Here is a 15,591-nt window from a genome sequence, read left to right as displayed (position 1 = left end):
AGACTTCTTTGCAAGGCTGCCTGACGCGGCGAATGCATTTCTTTGAGAGCCTGGCGCGCGGCAGGCTCTCTCCCCCTTCCCCTGCCGTCCCCACGTCCGCCCTCCCTCCCGGCGGCCCCTCGCCTCTCGGCTCCCCTTCATTTCGCCCCCACCCGCGGGGCTCTGCGCTCCCCCTCCCTCTCCCCCTCGCGCGGCGCTATTTGGAGCTGCCGGAAGCCGCCGGCGACTCTCCCCGCGAGCGGCGCGCGCGACGCCGGCTCCGCTTCTCGGGGGAGGAGGGAGCGGGCGGCGCGCGAGCGGCCGGACTCGGGTCTGCGCCGCCGGGGACCGGACCCCGCGGCAGCCGGCAGGTAACCGGGCGCGGCGCGGAGGGGCCGGGGGCGCCGCCGCGGGAGCCGCGCGCCGAGCGGGCGGCGTGGGGCGGCGGCGGCGCGCGCGTGCGGGGCCGGGGGGCGGGGGCGCGGGCGGGGGCAGGGCGCCGCCGCCGGGGCCCCGCGCGCGCCCTGCCCCCACCCCGCCCCCGCTGCGGGCGTCCCGGGCGGGCGCGGGAGTCGGCCGGGGCCTAGCCTCCCGGCGGGGCCGCCCCAGGCCCGCTGAACTTTAGGGGGAGGGGGTTGGGGGGTGCTCTGGCCCGCTCGGCTCCGAGCCCCTCGGCGGCGCGTTCGGAGACCGGCCGGGCTGTGATTGGGCCGGATCTGACCGCGGCACCCCGACTGGAAAGTGCTGGAAAGAGACAGACCTGGCTCCCCTGCAGAACCTGACTTGAGGCAATGAGTCACTTTTTAAAAATGCAGAGGCAACTGAGGCGCCGGGGGAGAGCCGTGTGGAGTCGGGCATCTCACACGGCCGCGTCCCGACTGCGTTTGGGGAGGGGACTGTCCGCGCGCTCAGCTGAGTCCCTGCCCCTCGCGGGGCTGGGAATTGCGTGTGCAGACGGCCTTTCCTTTATTCTCATCGGAGTGGTGTCGGCGTCACAGACAGGCTGCAAGTTTCCGCAGCACTTGAACTGATGCCTTCTTTAAAATGAGTGAAGAGGAGTGACTGCATTTGGGATGTGGAGCTAGGCTTGGGTCCAGAGGGCCAAAGCGGAGACCGAACATTCAGCCAAAAAATCAAGAACCTTTGGTTCTCTAGTCTTGGGAGTGCAGAAGTCTGTGGGCCTTGGGCCCTAGAGTTTTCCAGAATTGTTTGCAGGCACTATTTCTTCACTGCTTGTATGGATTTCTTTTAGTTTCAGCAACATGCCTTAGCCTTCTTGGCAAAAAAAAAAATCTAAGCTCACTTAATGTAAGATTACAAGAGTGGAGTGATCTTTGGGGAAATTGTTCTGGTAGTTACTAGAGTCTAATTAGACGATAAGCCTCTTGAGGGCAAGGGTGGGGGTTTTGACAGTTCTTTCATCCCCAAACTGTAGTTCACTTACAGCATGTAACGAGCAGGCAATAAAACTTCGTTAAAGGAATTAACTCAATAGCTTGAGTGTGGCTGGACCATGATTTCTTGAACATAGAGCATATTTTGCAAAGAAAGGCTGTTCTATGAATTCCCATATGTAAACGTCCTTAATGAAATTAGAATCAAGGGGTCGTATTTATTAAAGAGAAAAACAAATTGAGAAATCAGGAAGGTGACCATTGAGATGCCACTGGCTGGTAGGAAGTAGGGTTTAGTGCTCCTTGTGGAAATGAGAAGTAACCTAATTTGTTGATACAGTGTAAGGTTTTGCTGGCCATGTGGTCTCTGTAGTAGCTATTCAGCTCCACTGTTGCAACTTAAAAGCAGCCATGGACAGTACGTAAAGGAATGGTGAGGCCATGTTTCACTTTATTTATGGACACAGAAATCGGAAGTTCATAATTTCCACCAGGCATGAAAATATTCTTGTGTTTTCAGGCATTAAAAATGTAAAAGTAATTCTTAGCTTGGAAGAGGATGGGGAGACACAAAACCCGGAAGGGGGGGGCAGGTTTCTCCTCTTAGCAGGAATTTGCTATATCCACCTACCATGTAATAGTTTGGAGAAGAGTCTTTGCAGGGATTAATGGGCCAGATTGTCTGAGTGCCTAAGTCATGCCCGGGAGTTGTTAAATACCTTCAAGAATAGCATTAACTTCTCTGGGCATTATAGTGTTTTGTTTTGTCTTGAATATTTCCTAACAGACATGTTTCTACATGAAGTGCTGTTTTTAATTTGTTAATTATGTACTATTTTACACATAAAAATAATATGCTAAGTATGGGTAAACTATAACCCTTATGTTCAAATGGCCATCTGTGATCCCATCACAGCACTAAAAACTAGGACTTAAGAACCAGATAATTGTAAAAAGATAACCTACAGGATGGGAGAAAATGTCTTAAAACTGTGTATCTGATAAGAGACTCATGTCCAAAATATATCAAGAGTTCTTACAGTTCAATAATAAAAAAGATAAATAACCCAAAATAAGCATTGTCAAAGGATCTGAATGGACGTTTCTTCAAAGAAGATATGTAGATGGCCATTAAGTAACGAAAGGATACTCAACGTCATTATTCATCAAAGAAGTGGAAATCAAAATCACACTGAGATGCCATCTCATACCCACTAGGATGGCTAGAATGAAAAGATCAGATGGTTACATGTTGGTAAGGATGTGGAGGAAGTGGAACTCTTACTGTGGTGGTGAAGTATCATGGAAATAACCCAAATGTCCATGGACTGATGAATGGATGAATAAATGTGGTCTATCCACATTAATGGGATAGTATTTGGCCATAGAAAGAAATGAGGTACTGACCCATACTAAAACATGTATAACCCTTGAAAACATTCTAAGCTAAAAAAGCAAGTCACCAAAGATCACATATTGTTTGATTCTGTTCCTATGAAAATGTCCCGAGTAGGGGAATCTGTAGAGACAGGAAATAGATTAGTGGCTGCTTAGAGCTGGGGATCGAGGGTAAGGAGGTGATAGTTAAAGGCTATAGAGTTTTTCTTTGAGTTGATGAAGATGTTCTAAAATTGACTATGATGATGATCGCACATATCATTGAATCATACTCTTCCATTGGGTGAATGGTCTCATCTGTGTTATATCTCAATAAAGCCATTAAAGAGAATAAACAAAAACTAGAAAAAAAAAACCCACCCTATGTTGTTACCTGTACTGTTGCGTCTTTGTGCTCTTCTCCTGTGCCCCTCCATGTCCCTCCCAACCCTGAATTTTCTCTTCATTCCTGGTGTTATTATAAAACTGTTTTATGACATAGGCATGTATTCCTAAACTGTGTGTTATTTAGGTTTGCCTGGTTTGCTATAGTTGACATAGCTCCTAGAAATATGTCTGGTCATTCCAACATCGGTGTCATTCATGGGCTGTCTTTTCTCTCGAGAATTGATCACAGTTCCCTTGAACTCCAGACATTTTGAGTATTGTGTTGTGAGACTCTGGGTCCTTGTGAAATGCTCATTTTTGCTGCTGCCATGTCCCCAGGCAGCCAGCCCAGTTCTCCCTTGAGTTCTGTGGGCAATGGTCCCAACATCAGTGCAGTTGCTAAAACTTACACTGTGCTGCCTCTGACCCCAGGGAAACACTGTTTAGGGCTTAGTCTGGGACTTGAGCGCTGGCCTCTATTGCAGTGCAGATCTCAAAGCCTGTGATCTGTCCCCCACATGCACAGCTCCAGGGCAACACTGGGGCTTGTGCTCATTCGTGTGCAGAATCAAGGGATCCCCTTCTCCAGCTCTGGCTTCTCTGGGATTCCTCCCACATGTCCTGTTCCTAAGAGCCTTTCCCTTCTGATCTTCTGGCAAGAAAGATCGGGTTTCTCTTGCAGTTTTGGCTGCTTACACTGCTGTGGTGATTTCCCTAAGGCCAGGGCCGTCCTAAGGGTTAAGCCGGGAGAAGCAAGTAAGAAGAAATAATTGCAGGGCTTCTTCTCACACCCTCTGGACTGTGAGAACTTCTTCCTCTGCTCCTCTGGCAGTAACACCAGAGAGGCTTTTTAAAAAAAAAATTTTTTTTAACATTTATTCATTTTTGAGAGACAGATTGTGAGGGGGCGGGGGGCAGAGACAGAGGGAGACACAGAATCTGAAGCAGGTTCCAGGCTCTGAGCTGTCAGCACAGAGCCCAAAGCGGGGCTCAGACTCACGGATGGCAAGATCATGACCTGAGCTAAAGTTGGACACTTAACCCACTGAGCCACCCAGTGCCCCATGTCAGAGAAGCTTTTAGTGGTTTAGGCTGCTGCTTGCTGCTCTGGAGTGTAGTTCTGTGAGTAGCCACACACACACACACACACACACACACACGCACACACACACACACAGACCGCTGGGCTTTCCATCATAATTTTCCATCTGGAGGACCTCCTTTCCAGGTCTTCTGGTCAGAGGAGGATTCTCTTGCAGATTTTGTTGCCTGAGCCCCGTGCATATCTCCAACCTTGGATCAACCCTGGAGAGAAAAGAGAAAAAAAAAAAAAATACTGAACCAGAAACGCATTCCCAAATAAATCCTCTTTTCAAGTTTTGATTGGTTTCCTCAATTCGCCTGCTATTATTTATCTTTCAGAGTCAGGGAATTGCTTTTTATGTCTTGAACACAGTTTAGAGACAGGCTGTTGTGGGCCAATTCCCTCTTTTTTTTTTTTTTTAACTTTTATTTATTTTTGAGACTGAGACAGAGCACAAGTGGGAGAGGGGCAGAGAGAGCGGGAGACACAGGATCTGAAGCAGGCTCCAGGCTTTAAGTTGTCAGCACAGAGCCCGACATGGGGCTCAAACCCATGAACTGTGAGATTATGACCTGAGCCAAAGTCAGAGGCTCACTGTCAGAGCCACCCAGGTGCCCTGGGCCAATTCCCTCTTGAACAGAACTGGTATCTCTCTCCTCCTTTTGATGCCTTCCCGTGCCCCCTCTCCCCCCATCCACACTCTCCTCCATTCTTTTCTTTCTGCATAGCCTACTTTGTTGTATCCCATTTACTTTGGGTTTCCTGCTCCAAAGAACAAAAACAAAAAAAAGAAGAGCCTGTGGTCTTTTGGTCCATAGCTCTGTTTGAAAATTCCAATTTTGTTACACATAATAAATAGAAGCCAAGTACAAAAGTAGACCCAGGGGGCTGGAGACAATGTGAAGAAGCAGAAGGGAGTTGGGGCCACACGCAGCACCTGGCTCTTCCAATTCAAAGGATCACGCTCACATTTGTTAACAAACGTCCATGCACAAAACCGGCTTAGCTCTTGATCTGAACTGATCCTTGGTTTTTTTTTAAGAGAGTTGCTGAATCTGCTATTCAACCATGTATAAATCCTACAATGAACGCCAGTAAATTCTGAGATCAGAAGGATTTTCAGCAAAACTTATCTTCATTAGTCCAGGAAGACATGGTATTCTATTTTTTTTTTATGTTTATTTATTTTTAGAGAGACAGAGACAGTGTGAGTGCATGAGAGGCAGAGAGACGGGGAGAGAGAGAGAACCCCAAGCAGGCTCCGTGCTGCCAGCCCAGAGCCGGATGTGGGGCTCGAACCCACAAAACCAAGAGATCACGACCTGAGCTGAAAAGAGTCCGACGCTTAACCAACTGAGCCACCCAGGTGCCCCCAAGACGTGGCATTCTTCACACTGAAACGTCGGGGTTTAGCAACGTGAAATATTTTCAGTCAAGTTGTGAGAAGTAACTGGCCATATAAAATGGTATCCCCTTCTGTGCTTTCAGTCAGGAGCGTCGCTGCTGTTTTTATGGGCTATGTACGGCAGAGCCTTCGAGGGGTGGTGTGCGAGTTGTCCGGGCCGTTGCATTTGGGGGATTGGAGACGTGGTGACATGTCCCATAATGAACACTTGCTTTGTGCAGACCACTGTGATGAGTGCTGGGCCGCATTCAAAGATAAATTATAATAGTGACACTTGGCCATCAGTTTCTAGTTCACAAACCTCCCCATGTCCTGTTCCCTGAGCTTCCTAAGAATCCCGAAGCAGTTCTTCTTATTAGGTAGGTAATGCTTATACTTCCACCTCGAAAGTCCCCCCGCTTCCCTTCCCTGCTTGCAGCCACCAGCTGTCATCTCAGTAGGCGCATCGAACTCAGTGTCTCACTCCGAGCTCCTCCCCTTTGACACCTCCATTCCCTCTGTCTGTCCGCACCTGCACTGCCTTGACCCTGAGATAGAGGTGTGAGACACTCTGCCTTCTGTCTTTCCCTCCCAGCCCCACTCAGTCCCCGTGCGCCTGGCTCAGATCTCCTCCATTCTCCTACGTTCTCAGACCTTCTCCAGCCTGCTGCTGCCCCGGGGTAAAGTCCCACATCTCCGCTCAGCTGCTGCTCATCATCCCTTGTTTTCCCGTGCGCTCTTAGGTAGCTTCTGGCACATACTGAATGCCCAAGAAAGATTTTCTAGCTGCGGTGCGTCTCTGTGTCTTGGCGCAGTGTGTCTGTTGCTGGGTCTAGGCTCAGGGATACACCTGCTCCACTTACCTTTCCGCTTTCGAGAACGCCTCTTCATCCTTCCAGATTCGGTTTCGCTCCTAACTGCACTGGAAGGGCCTCCTTCCTTCCCAGGGCTCGCTTGAGCACCCACCCTTCTCGACCCTCCACCCCGTGTGCACATGCTCCCACAGCATTCTGGACGCTTCTACGATCAGATTTCCAAAGCGTGGGTTCTTCTCCTCTGAAATGTGCTTCTGGGAAACTCAGATTGCTAGGAACACCCAGAACCACTAAATTAGTATCGTGGCGGACAGGAATCTGCATTTTGGAGGCCGCACTACTGCTGCCCTGCGATTCTGCTGCCCTGTGAACCCCCACCTCTCTGCCTCTACTCTGCCCCCTGCAGCTGGTTCTGGGAGCCAGCCTGTGGCCTCTCCGGGCAGTCTCTGGTTAAGGGTAATTACCTCTGTGTCTTTGCTGGGAGGCGAGAGCAGCAGCAAAGTTAACTCTGATTTAACTGGTTTTTGACCCAAAGTTTATAAAGGGGAGCATGCAACTAGCGGTTGAGCAACACAGGTTTGAACCACGCAGGACGGCTTAGTGCAGAGTTTTTCAATAAATACGGTAAATACGCTGCTGCAACTGTAGTTTCTCTCCCTCATGCTTTTCTTATCATTTTCTTTTTCTCCAGCTTACTTTATTATAGGCTTATGTATACTTATATATGTACATGTAAGAATATAATGTATACAGCAAGCAAAATGTGTGTTAATCAACTGTGTATGTTATCAATAAGGCTTCCGGTCAACGGTAGGCTATCAGTTAAGTTCCGGGTGGAGTCAGAAGTTATATGTGGATTTTTAATTGCGTGGGGGATGTTGGTGCCTCTAACCCCCGCGTGTGGCTCAAGGATCAATTGTACTTGTTTGTTTTCGAAAATAATATTTATTGAAGTAGAGTTTTGCATACCATGAAAGTCACCCATTTTAAGTGCACAATTCAATGGCTAGTAGTACGTTTCAGGATTCTGGCCCTACCACCATGATCCTGTCTGAAATCATTTCCCTCATTTCAAATAGAAACTTTGTGCCTGTTTGTACTCCCTTCCCATTACTAGCCTCAGCCCTAAGCAACCACGAATCGACCTTCTGTCTCTAGAAGTTTGCTTTTTCTCGCTATTCCTATAAAAGGAATTGTACAATACCTGATCTTCTGTGTCTGGTTCTTTCATTTAAAATCATGATTTTAGGGCGGTGCTTGGCTGACTCCATTGGTTAAGCATCTCACTCATAATTTCAGCTCAAGTCATGATCTCACAGTTCCTTGGATAGAGCCCCATGCTGTCTCTTCCTCTGTCTTTCTCTCTCTCTTCCCCTCCCCCACTCAAGCACGCTCTTGCCCTTTCTCTTTCCCTCTCCCTCTCTCTCGAAATAAATAAACTAAAAAATATATATACATAATTTTTTGAGGTTCATCCATGTTGCAGAATGTATCCGTACTTCTTCCCTTTTTACTGCTGAGTGATATTCCGTTCCATGGTTCTGCCACATTTTGTTTACCCAGTCATCAGCTCTTCCATCATGTTTTGGATATTCCGAGTGATGAGGCCATGAACATTTGTGTACAGTGTCTCTGTATGTAGACATGTTTTTGAATTGCTCTTGTGTAGATAGTGCAAATGGTATGGCGGGTCACATGGCAGATATATACTTGACTTTTTAAGAAACTTCCAAACGGTTTGCATAGCAGCTGCACCATTTCACATTCCCACCGGAAGTGTAGAAGGTTCTGATTTCCCCACATCCTCACTGGTACTCGCTATCATCTGGCTTCATGGCCCTGGCCACCCTCAAGTCTGCTAAGTGGGGTCTTGTTGTGGTTTTGACTTGGCATTTCCCTGATGGTTATGGGTATTGAGCGTATGCACTATACCGCTGACTATTTGCATATTTTCTTTGGAAAGATGTTCAAATATTTCGGTCATTTTTAAAATGTTTAATATTTATTTTGAGAGGGAGCATGCACAGGAGTGGGAGAGGGCCAGAGAGAAGGAAAGAGAATCCCGAGCAGGCTCCGCGCTGTCAGTCCAGAGCCCAGTGCAGGGCTCGATCTCATGAATTGTGAGATCGTGACCTAAACTAAAATCAAGAGTCAGACACTCAACCTCCTGAGCCACTCAGGCGCCCTAATTTGGCCATTTTTAAGTTGGAGTATCTGTCTTATTATTGAGTTGTAAGAGTTCTTTATAAATTCTGCATATAAGGAGGGCGATACATTGTTTTCTGGAGGGACAGAGGTCCCCGGAAGCCCTTCCCAGGCTGTTGTAGCTTAGCCAGTGGGGTCTCCATGGCTCCTCGCCAGGATGTGGTCCTTGAGGAGCCACATGGTCAGACTGGGCCATGGTGACCTGGAAACACCTTCCTGACCTACACCTCGTCCACGGCCTGAATAGCAGCAAAAGAGCAGCGTAGGGACATAGGAAAGCACAGGGGCTTTGAAATGGGTCATGAAGTGAGTTGGGGAGGGAGCGCCTTTTCAGTGAAGGGTCTCATTTAGCTAAGAGAATTCACACTTCTTGAGAGGGGAATGAAATCGGGATTGGTCCTGGTCCACTCAGAAGTTAGACTCTATGATTTTATGGCTCTGTCCTTACCCATCACTACCTCGGGGCACAGAGCCAGGCTTCAAGATATACTTAGACTTCCCCCATGGCCTTAGTTCCCACAGGGCTCTTTTCTGCTGAAATGGCCCACTTCCCTGCAGCCAGGTGTCCTGGAGTGCTGACCTGTCCCCAGCAGCCAAGCTGTCCGTTCCTGAAGGAAATCATGGCCCCTTGAGGACAGTCTGCATCTCATCCATCTGTGTCACCCCAGCAGCCAGCACAGAGCACATCCCCAAACACATTTGCATACAATTTTCTTAAGCCAGCAAATGAAGAAACAGCAATGAACTCATGTAGTAGAAGTGAATAATCTGAGACCCAGATGGTTTAAATCATCTGCCCAGTGGTATGTAGGCTGCCAGTTAAGGGACTGGATCTCAAATTAAGGTTCCCTGATACCAATGTTTTTTCTACTCTATCAAGTTACGAGCCCTCACCTCTTATTTTCAGAGAGTCCAACTTAGATGAGAGATATTTATATCATGGGACAGATCAGGGATGCCCTCGAGAAGTAATACCACCGGAGTGGGGAGGGCAGATGGAATGGGAAGGCCCCTTCTACGTGGGGTTGATTATTTTACCCTTCTGTGTTCAACTTTGGGTTTGGTGCAGATGACAGGAAGTTAATGGCAGGCAGTAAAGAGGTTACCTCCGATATGTGGGACACGGGTGGCCTCTGGGAAGAGCTGAGATGTAGAGAATGGGTGCGGCAGTGCCGGGAAGGACCCTTGAGGCAGAGTGGTAACCACAGAAGGGTGGAAGAGGAGAGGGGAGCAGTGTGGGGCAGGGGGGCACGTTTGGGGAGGCTTGAGTTGTCTCTGTGACTGGGTCTTAGGAACCCTGTGAGTTACAGAGGGCTGGGGGGGGGGTGTCCTTCTGAAAGTCCAGCTGAAGAGAGCTTGCCTTTGTTCTCTGCACCAGGATCTTTGGAGGAATCCGTTGGCTAATCAGTATCTCACCTCGTAGCTTTTCTCCAGTTTTGTGAAAAATTTAAAAGTGTTCTTTTATTCGTGATACTCTCTGATCTCTCCTATTCTGATATTACGGTCTCAAAATTCAGAGACTCTTGAAACTTCTTTGCAGTGAAAAGAAAATGGTGGCTTTTTTTTTTTTTTTTTTTTTTTAATGCTTGGTGAGAAAGCTCACCCCAGAAGTACTCTTCAGGGGGGGAAGCAAAAGATAGAAAGACGGGCACCTTGACAACGCGAATGTGTCTTTTTTAGAGAAATGACTCCCTGGCTTGACTGAATAGCCCCTGCCACAACAGCTGGGCCAGAAATGTATCTTAATCCCCCTTGATTTTCTACCCATGAGTATTGTGCTTGGCAGATGGCGGGAACTAACTAACTGAATGGACCCAGCATATTCAGTGAGCCAGTCAATGAAGGAAGGACGCCAGGCTGTGGTTTGTTTCTACTACATATACTATTACTGAACCACACGATCCCTTCCCTCAGTGATTGGTTGCTTCTAGAGAAAGGAAAGAAGGTAATCATTATAGTCACGATAAAGAGAAATTAACATCTAGGACAGCCTGGCTTGATGGTAGTTCAACAAATCTGTCTTTCATTTGGGTGGATTTATAGAAAAAGTAGTCCATCGTGACTTCAGTCTTTGCAGAGAGCTCATATGCAAGCCAGCTGCCCAGTCTGACCATGAGAAAAGGTTAGACAGTCTTCCATTTCCTGTCACCTCAAATCTATTTTCTGTGTAAGCCTAGCCTCATGATTTTTGGAATCCCTTCGATCTGGGTCCCCCTTATAGAGTCAGAGGAGAAACTCTCCCCACAATTATTTCTGCATGTTTGGCCCAATGAGGGCACAACTTCAGCCAGCAGTCTGGAACTGGAAGACCCAGCCGCCGTGAACATGAGAATGTTACCGCAGTAGCGCTTGCCCTTGCTTGTTTTATGAACTTGCTGTGAGCAGTTTACAAAATCCTTTGGACAGTGTGGAGTTTTAAAAACCTTGCGACCCTGAAGAAAAAAAAGGAGCTGTAGAAAACCCAGGGTTCACATTCCAGAGAGCGAGTGTGCTCTTGAAAGTCATGAGAAGAAGCCACCGTGGTACTGGGTGGGAGAAGCTAACCTAATGTCTAGTTCGAAGTGGAAATTTCGGGGCACCTGGGTGGCTCAGTCAGTCAGGTGTCTGACTCTTCGTTTTGCCTCAGGTTGTGATCTCACGGTTCATCGGTTTGAGCCCCGTGTTGGGCTCTGAGCTGACAGTGTGGAGCCTGATTGGGATTCTCTCCTTCTCTCTCTGCCCCTCCCCTGCTCAGTCTTTCTCTCTCAAAAATAAACAAATAAACTTAAAAATCTATATTAAAACATAAAATAAATAAATGGAAATGTCTCCTGGGAAAATCTGGCTTGCCACCTGATCTGGGATTATGCCAGTGAGTGGGCAGGCCAAGGGAAAGGCAGTGAGCGGTAGCCAATTAATTAGTCAATCAAAAGCTATTTATAGAATTATCTATGTGCATGGCAGCACGCAGGACTCAGCGGGAGATGCAAGAAGAGTAAAAGGTAGTATCGCAGCCCATGGAGAGCTCAGCCTTGTGGGAGGCAAGCTGTGCCTGTGCTGGTGGGAGAGAGCACGGGGCAGGATTTCAGCTGGGCAGGGGTGTCTTCTAGATGCCGAGAATGTAACCCAGACAAGCAGGCGGTTATTCTGGGCTTAGCACCATCGACGCTGTACCAGGGGTGGCGATTTTCCCAGCAGCTATAATTGGTTAGACTAAGTAGTTGGGTCTTACCAGACCCCTTAGCACTGAGCGCAAGATGATTTGGATGAGAAAAGATGAGGGATGAAGAAGCGTTGTTTTCCAAATGTGATTCTACGGAGACTCGCTTGTGTCCTTAGCAGAGGACCCTTTTGAAGGAAACAGATTGTTCTGAAGATGTGTCGGGGCCTTCACACATTAGAGGATAAAGAAGTTCCGGGGATGTAATCGACAGCACGGGACTGTGGTTAGCAATAATGTGTTGTATATTTGAAAGTTGCCAAGAGGAGCGGATGTTAAAAGTTCTAATACAAGAAAAAAATTCGTAACTGTGTGTGGTGCTGGTTAATTGAGCTTATTGTGGGGATGAGTTTATAATGTACAGAAGTCACCCCCGTTTTTATTTTATTTTAATTTTATTATTTTATTTTTTAAATGTTTATTTATTTTTGAGCGAGAGACAGAGCGCCAGCAGGGGAAGGGGCAGAGAGAGAGAGAGGGAGACACAGAATCCGAAGCAGGCTCCAGGCTCTGAGCTGTCAGCACAGAGCCCGATGTGAGGCTCGAACTCACGACCTGTGAGATCATGACCCGAGCTGAAGTCAGATGCTTAACCGACTGAGCCACCCAGGCACCCTCCGTACAGTAGCCACCCCTCATCCGCAGTTTTTGTTACCTGTAGTGATCGTGATGGGCAAGAAGATGATCCTCTTTCTGAGGCCATGAGGCCATTCGTAGCCATATGCTGCTGTCACAGCGCCTACCTCATTCACGTCGCTGCATCTCATCACGTAGCATTTTATCATCTCACAGCATCACAAGAAGAAGCATGGGTATGGTACAGGAAGGTATTTTGAGAAAGAGAAAGGTTATATTTACATAATTTTTATTATAGTACAGTATATTCTTATAATTCTTTATTATTATTATTATTATTGTTAATCTCTAACTGTGCCTAATATAGAAATTAAACTTGATCGTAGGAATGTACATGTAGGAGAAAACATAGGATATGTAAAGTTTGGCACTGTCTATGGTTGCAGGCTTCCCGTGAGCATCTTGCAACATATCCCTGGACTACTGTATACATATGTCAAATCATTAGCTGTACACCTAAAACCAATGCAATATATATTGATCGTTTCTAAATTTTTTAAATATTTGGGGGAACACATATGACTGCAAAACTACTAATTACATACCCAAAATGTCATTTTATAGTGACCATTGCCCATGGACTTGAGAAAAACACTTTTAGAAATCTTGGTGGAATACGTATGTGAATAGAGGGAACCAAGACAATGAAAAAAAATGATAAGGCTGTAATTATAGAATATGACCTGAAATTTTTAGCTAGTCGCTTCCACTGGCTAGGTCTCTTACGTTATATTATTTTATTTTACTTCTTTATTTTTATTTTTATTTTTTTGAAGTGTAGTTAATTTCAGGTATACAGCATAGTGATTTGATATCTCTGTTGGTCAGGTCTTTTAGATGATTGCCCAGCATTTAAACTACACAAAGACTTGACACAGTGGTTTGTAAATATGTTTGCAGCGATAGCGAAAACAAATGGGATGTCTTCCTAACAGTCGCTAACACATCTATCACCGACTGTGTGACAGACTTGGTGTGCCTTACATACTTCTAGCAACCCTGTGTTCCAGTGGTAACTAAATAAAGCAAAGCAAAATTAAACTCTTCCCTAAAGAACTTCAGTTAGTGATTCCAGAACCAGGGCCCTCTAAACTTCCCTGGTTGAAAAAGGGCAAAACAATTGAGACCTTATAAAATGTTTATAAGTGTGGGGAACTCTCCCTTTCTGGAAGCTACTATGGGAAAGAAGAAGAATGCTGTCTCTTACTGTTTGAGTCATTGTCTTATTGGCAGAACATTGCACATAAAATTAGTATTAGGAACTATCTGTACTTTAAAGATGGGTTTTATAAAGCGACCAATGTTTTTTTAAATTTTTAAGTGATAATCCTATAAAATTAATATGAGTATAATATAAAAATAATATATGAATAGAAATAATATAAAATATAAGCAAATGGTATATAAATAATATATAACATAAAATATATATAAAAATATAATATATAATAAAACAATAAAATAAAATATAAAATATACAACTAAATAATAAAATTATAAAATAAAATTAATAAGTTTTTAAATGATGGCAGCCAGCTTTTCTCCTAGGAAAATGCTTCCAGAACACCTTATTATTTCAAAACAGTTAATGAGAGAATACTGACTGGCTGTATTCTTACTGAAAGGTATGGAATATTTGTAAATGTGTGCATTTGGTGTAAAAGGAGTTTAAATTGTTTAAGTATTTAGAATCCTAACTACTTTATTTGAGAAAAGAAAACCACGAAACTTAGTTTATAAACTCACTTAGAGATAAACAGGATGCAGTGCCCATTTTCCTATCTTTGCCACACCCACTGAAAATCATTTATAAAGACAACATTTGATCAACCTTGAGGTATGTCGTTGTCAAAGTCCAAACCCCTGGGGACAAAGACCCTGCACACTTCCTCCAGAGAGGAAAACAGAGACTACATCAAGGGATGAAAAATCAGAGAATCAGAACGGCTTTGGACCTCTCAACAGTAGCCTAGGAAGCTAGAACACAATGGAGGAATGCCTTGAAAATTCTGAGGAAAGCTTCCAGCCTGGAACCCTACACTCAGCCAAACCACCGAAGTGTGAGGGCAAAATCAAGCTATTTTCAACTTGCAAGTTCTCCACAAAAATTGTCCTTTCATGTGCCTGATTTTCAGAAGACAATGCTCTGAAACTAAGAAGACAGTTAGGAAAGTACACCAAGAAAGAGGAGGGTATAGAATCGGGAAAGCAGGAGTTACTAGGTAAGAGGGAGCGGGGAGAAGGCCCCGGGGTGAAGGGGAGGGCAGATCCGTGGTCTCAGAGGCACCGAGGGCCTACTGAGCACTCCTGCACTTGGGGTGATTCTCCAGAAGAGACACCTCTGAGAAGAAAGACGTAATAGCATTCCAGATGTGTTTGGCCCAACTGAAAGGAGACTTGCACAACTGGAGGAAGAGTTTGGAGGTGACTAATTTTTATGTAGAGAAAACTGGGAAACTTGAACAACATGGCTGCTGGGAAACAGGTTGTGGAAAACAAAAAAAGGAGAGGAATCTTAGGCTACGTCATGACTCAGCTGTGAATAGTCATAAACGCGTTGACCCTGACAATTGATCACACAGAGATTGTGACACAACACCACTGAGGCAAAGGGAAGTGTGCAGGCATGTGGTGGTGGGGATTGGGCAAGAGAAATGTAAACCCTCTTGGTTTGGGTGGGAACTCGGTGGATAATGCCTGGAACCGAAGAGAAACAAGACACAGAGATAGACGCATGTGTACAGATGAGGAGGTAACTACAGAAACAGCTAGAATAATGGAAATCAGTTGATTCTCAAGGCAAAAATGGAAGGGGGCAGCCTCATAGTACTATTGTAGAACTATTTAAAGTCTGTGCATGTTTAAAAAGTTAAACTTTAAAAAAGGAAAAGTGAGGGGGAAAAAAACAAGACGAGTTATACTTCCTATTATAAAGGAACTCAAAAGAGAAGACTCCCAACTTATTACAAAGCAAGGAATTCAGATTCACCTCGGGCATAATTTCCTAAAACAGATCATTAAAAAGAGAAGGTCATGGAATTCCATATTCCTCCCACTTTTTCTCTCCACCCACCCTCACACCCGGTCAGACGGTTGTGTTTATCCTCTGTAAACCGGAGGTTTTAGGGGAC

At 45.8% G+C, this 15,591-nt stretch overlaps 1 protein-coding gene across 3 annotated transcripts in view; it reads left to right on the top strand.

Annotated features, from left to right (window-relative positions):
* The first annotated feature begins 275 nt into the window (after nt 1-275).
* Nucleotides 276-15,591, top strand: part of CAP2 (cyclase associated actin cytoskeleton regulatory protein 2) — a 148,082-nt gene continuing 132,766 nt past the window's right edge. The window contains exon 1 of one of the 3 annotated variants that reach the window (XM_039248598.1): nt 276-350. Coding sequence is in view for 2 of the 3 variants with exons in the window: in XM_039248595.1 (XP_039104526.1) it covers nt 14,579-14,682 (104 nt within the window). In the remaining variant the exon portion in view is untranslated. Of the gene's footprint in view, nt 351-14,537; nt 14,683-15,104; nt 15,213-15,591 lie in introns of those variants that run through there. The other 2 variants (XM_039248595.1, XM_039248597.1) reach the window with 2 other exon arrangements.

The sequence above is a fragment of the Hyaena hyaena genome, unplaced genomic scaffold, assembly GCF_003009895.1.
Source record: "Hyaena hyaena isolate Hyena2069 unplaced genomic scaffold, ASM300989v1 scaffold_313, whole genome shotgun sequence".
NCBI lineage: Eukaryota > Metazoa > Chordata > Mammalia > Carnivora > Hyaenidae > Hyaena > Hyaena hyaena.
The sequence above is the reverse complement of the archived record's forward strand: the minus strand, read 5'-3'. Positions and strand labels throughout refer to the sequence as shown.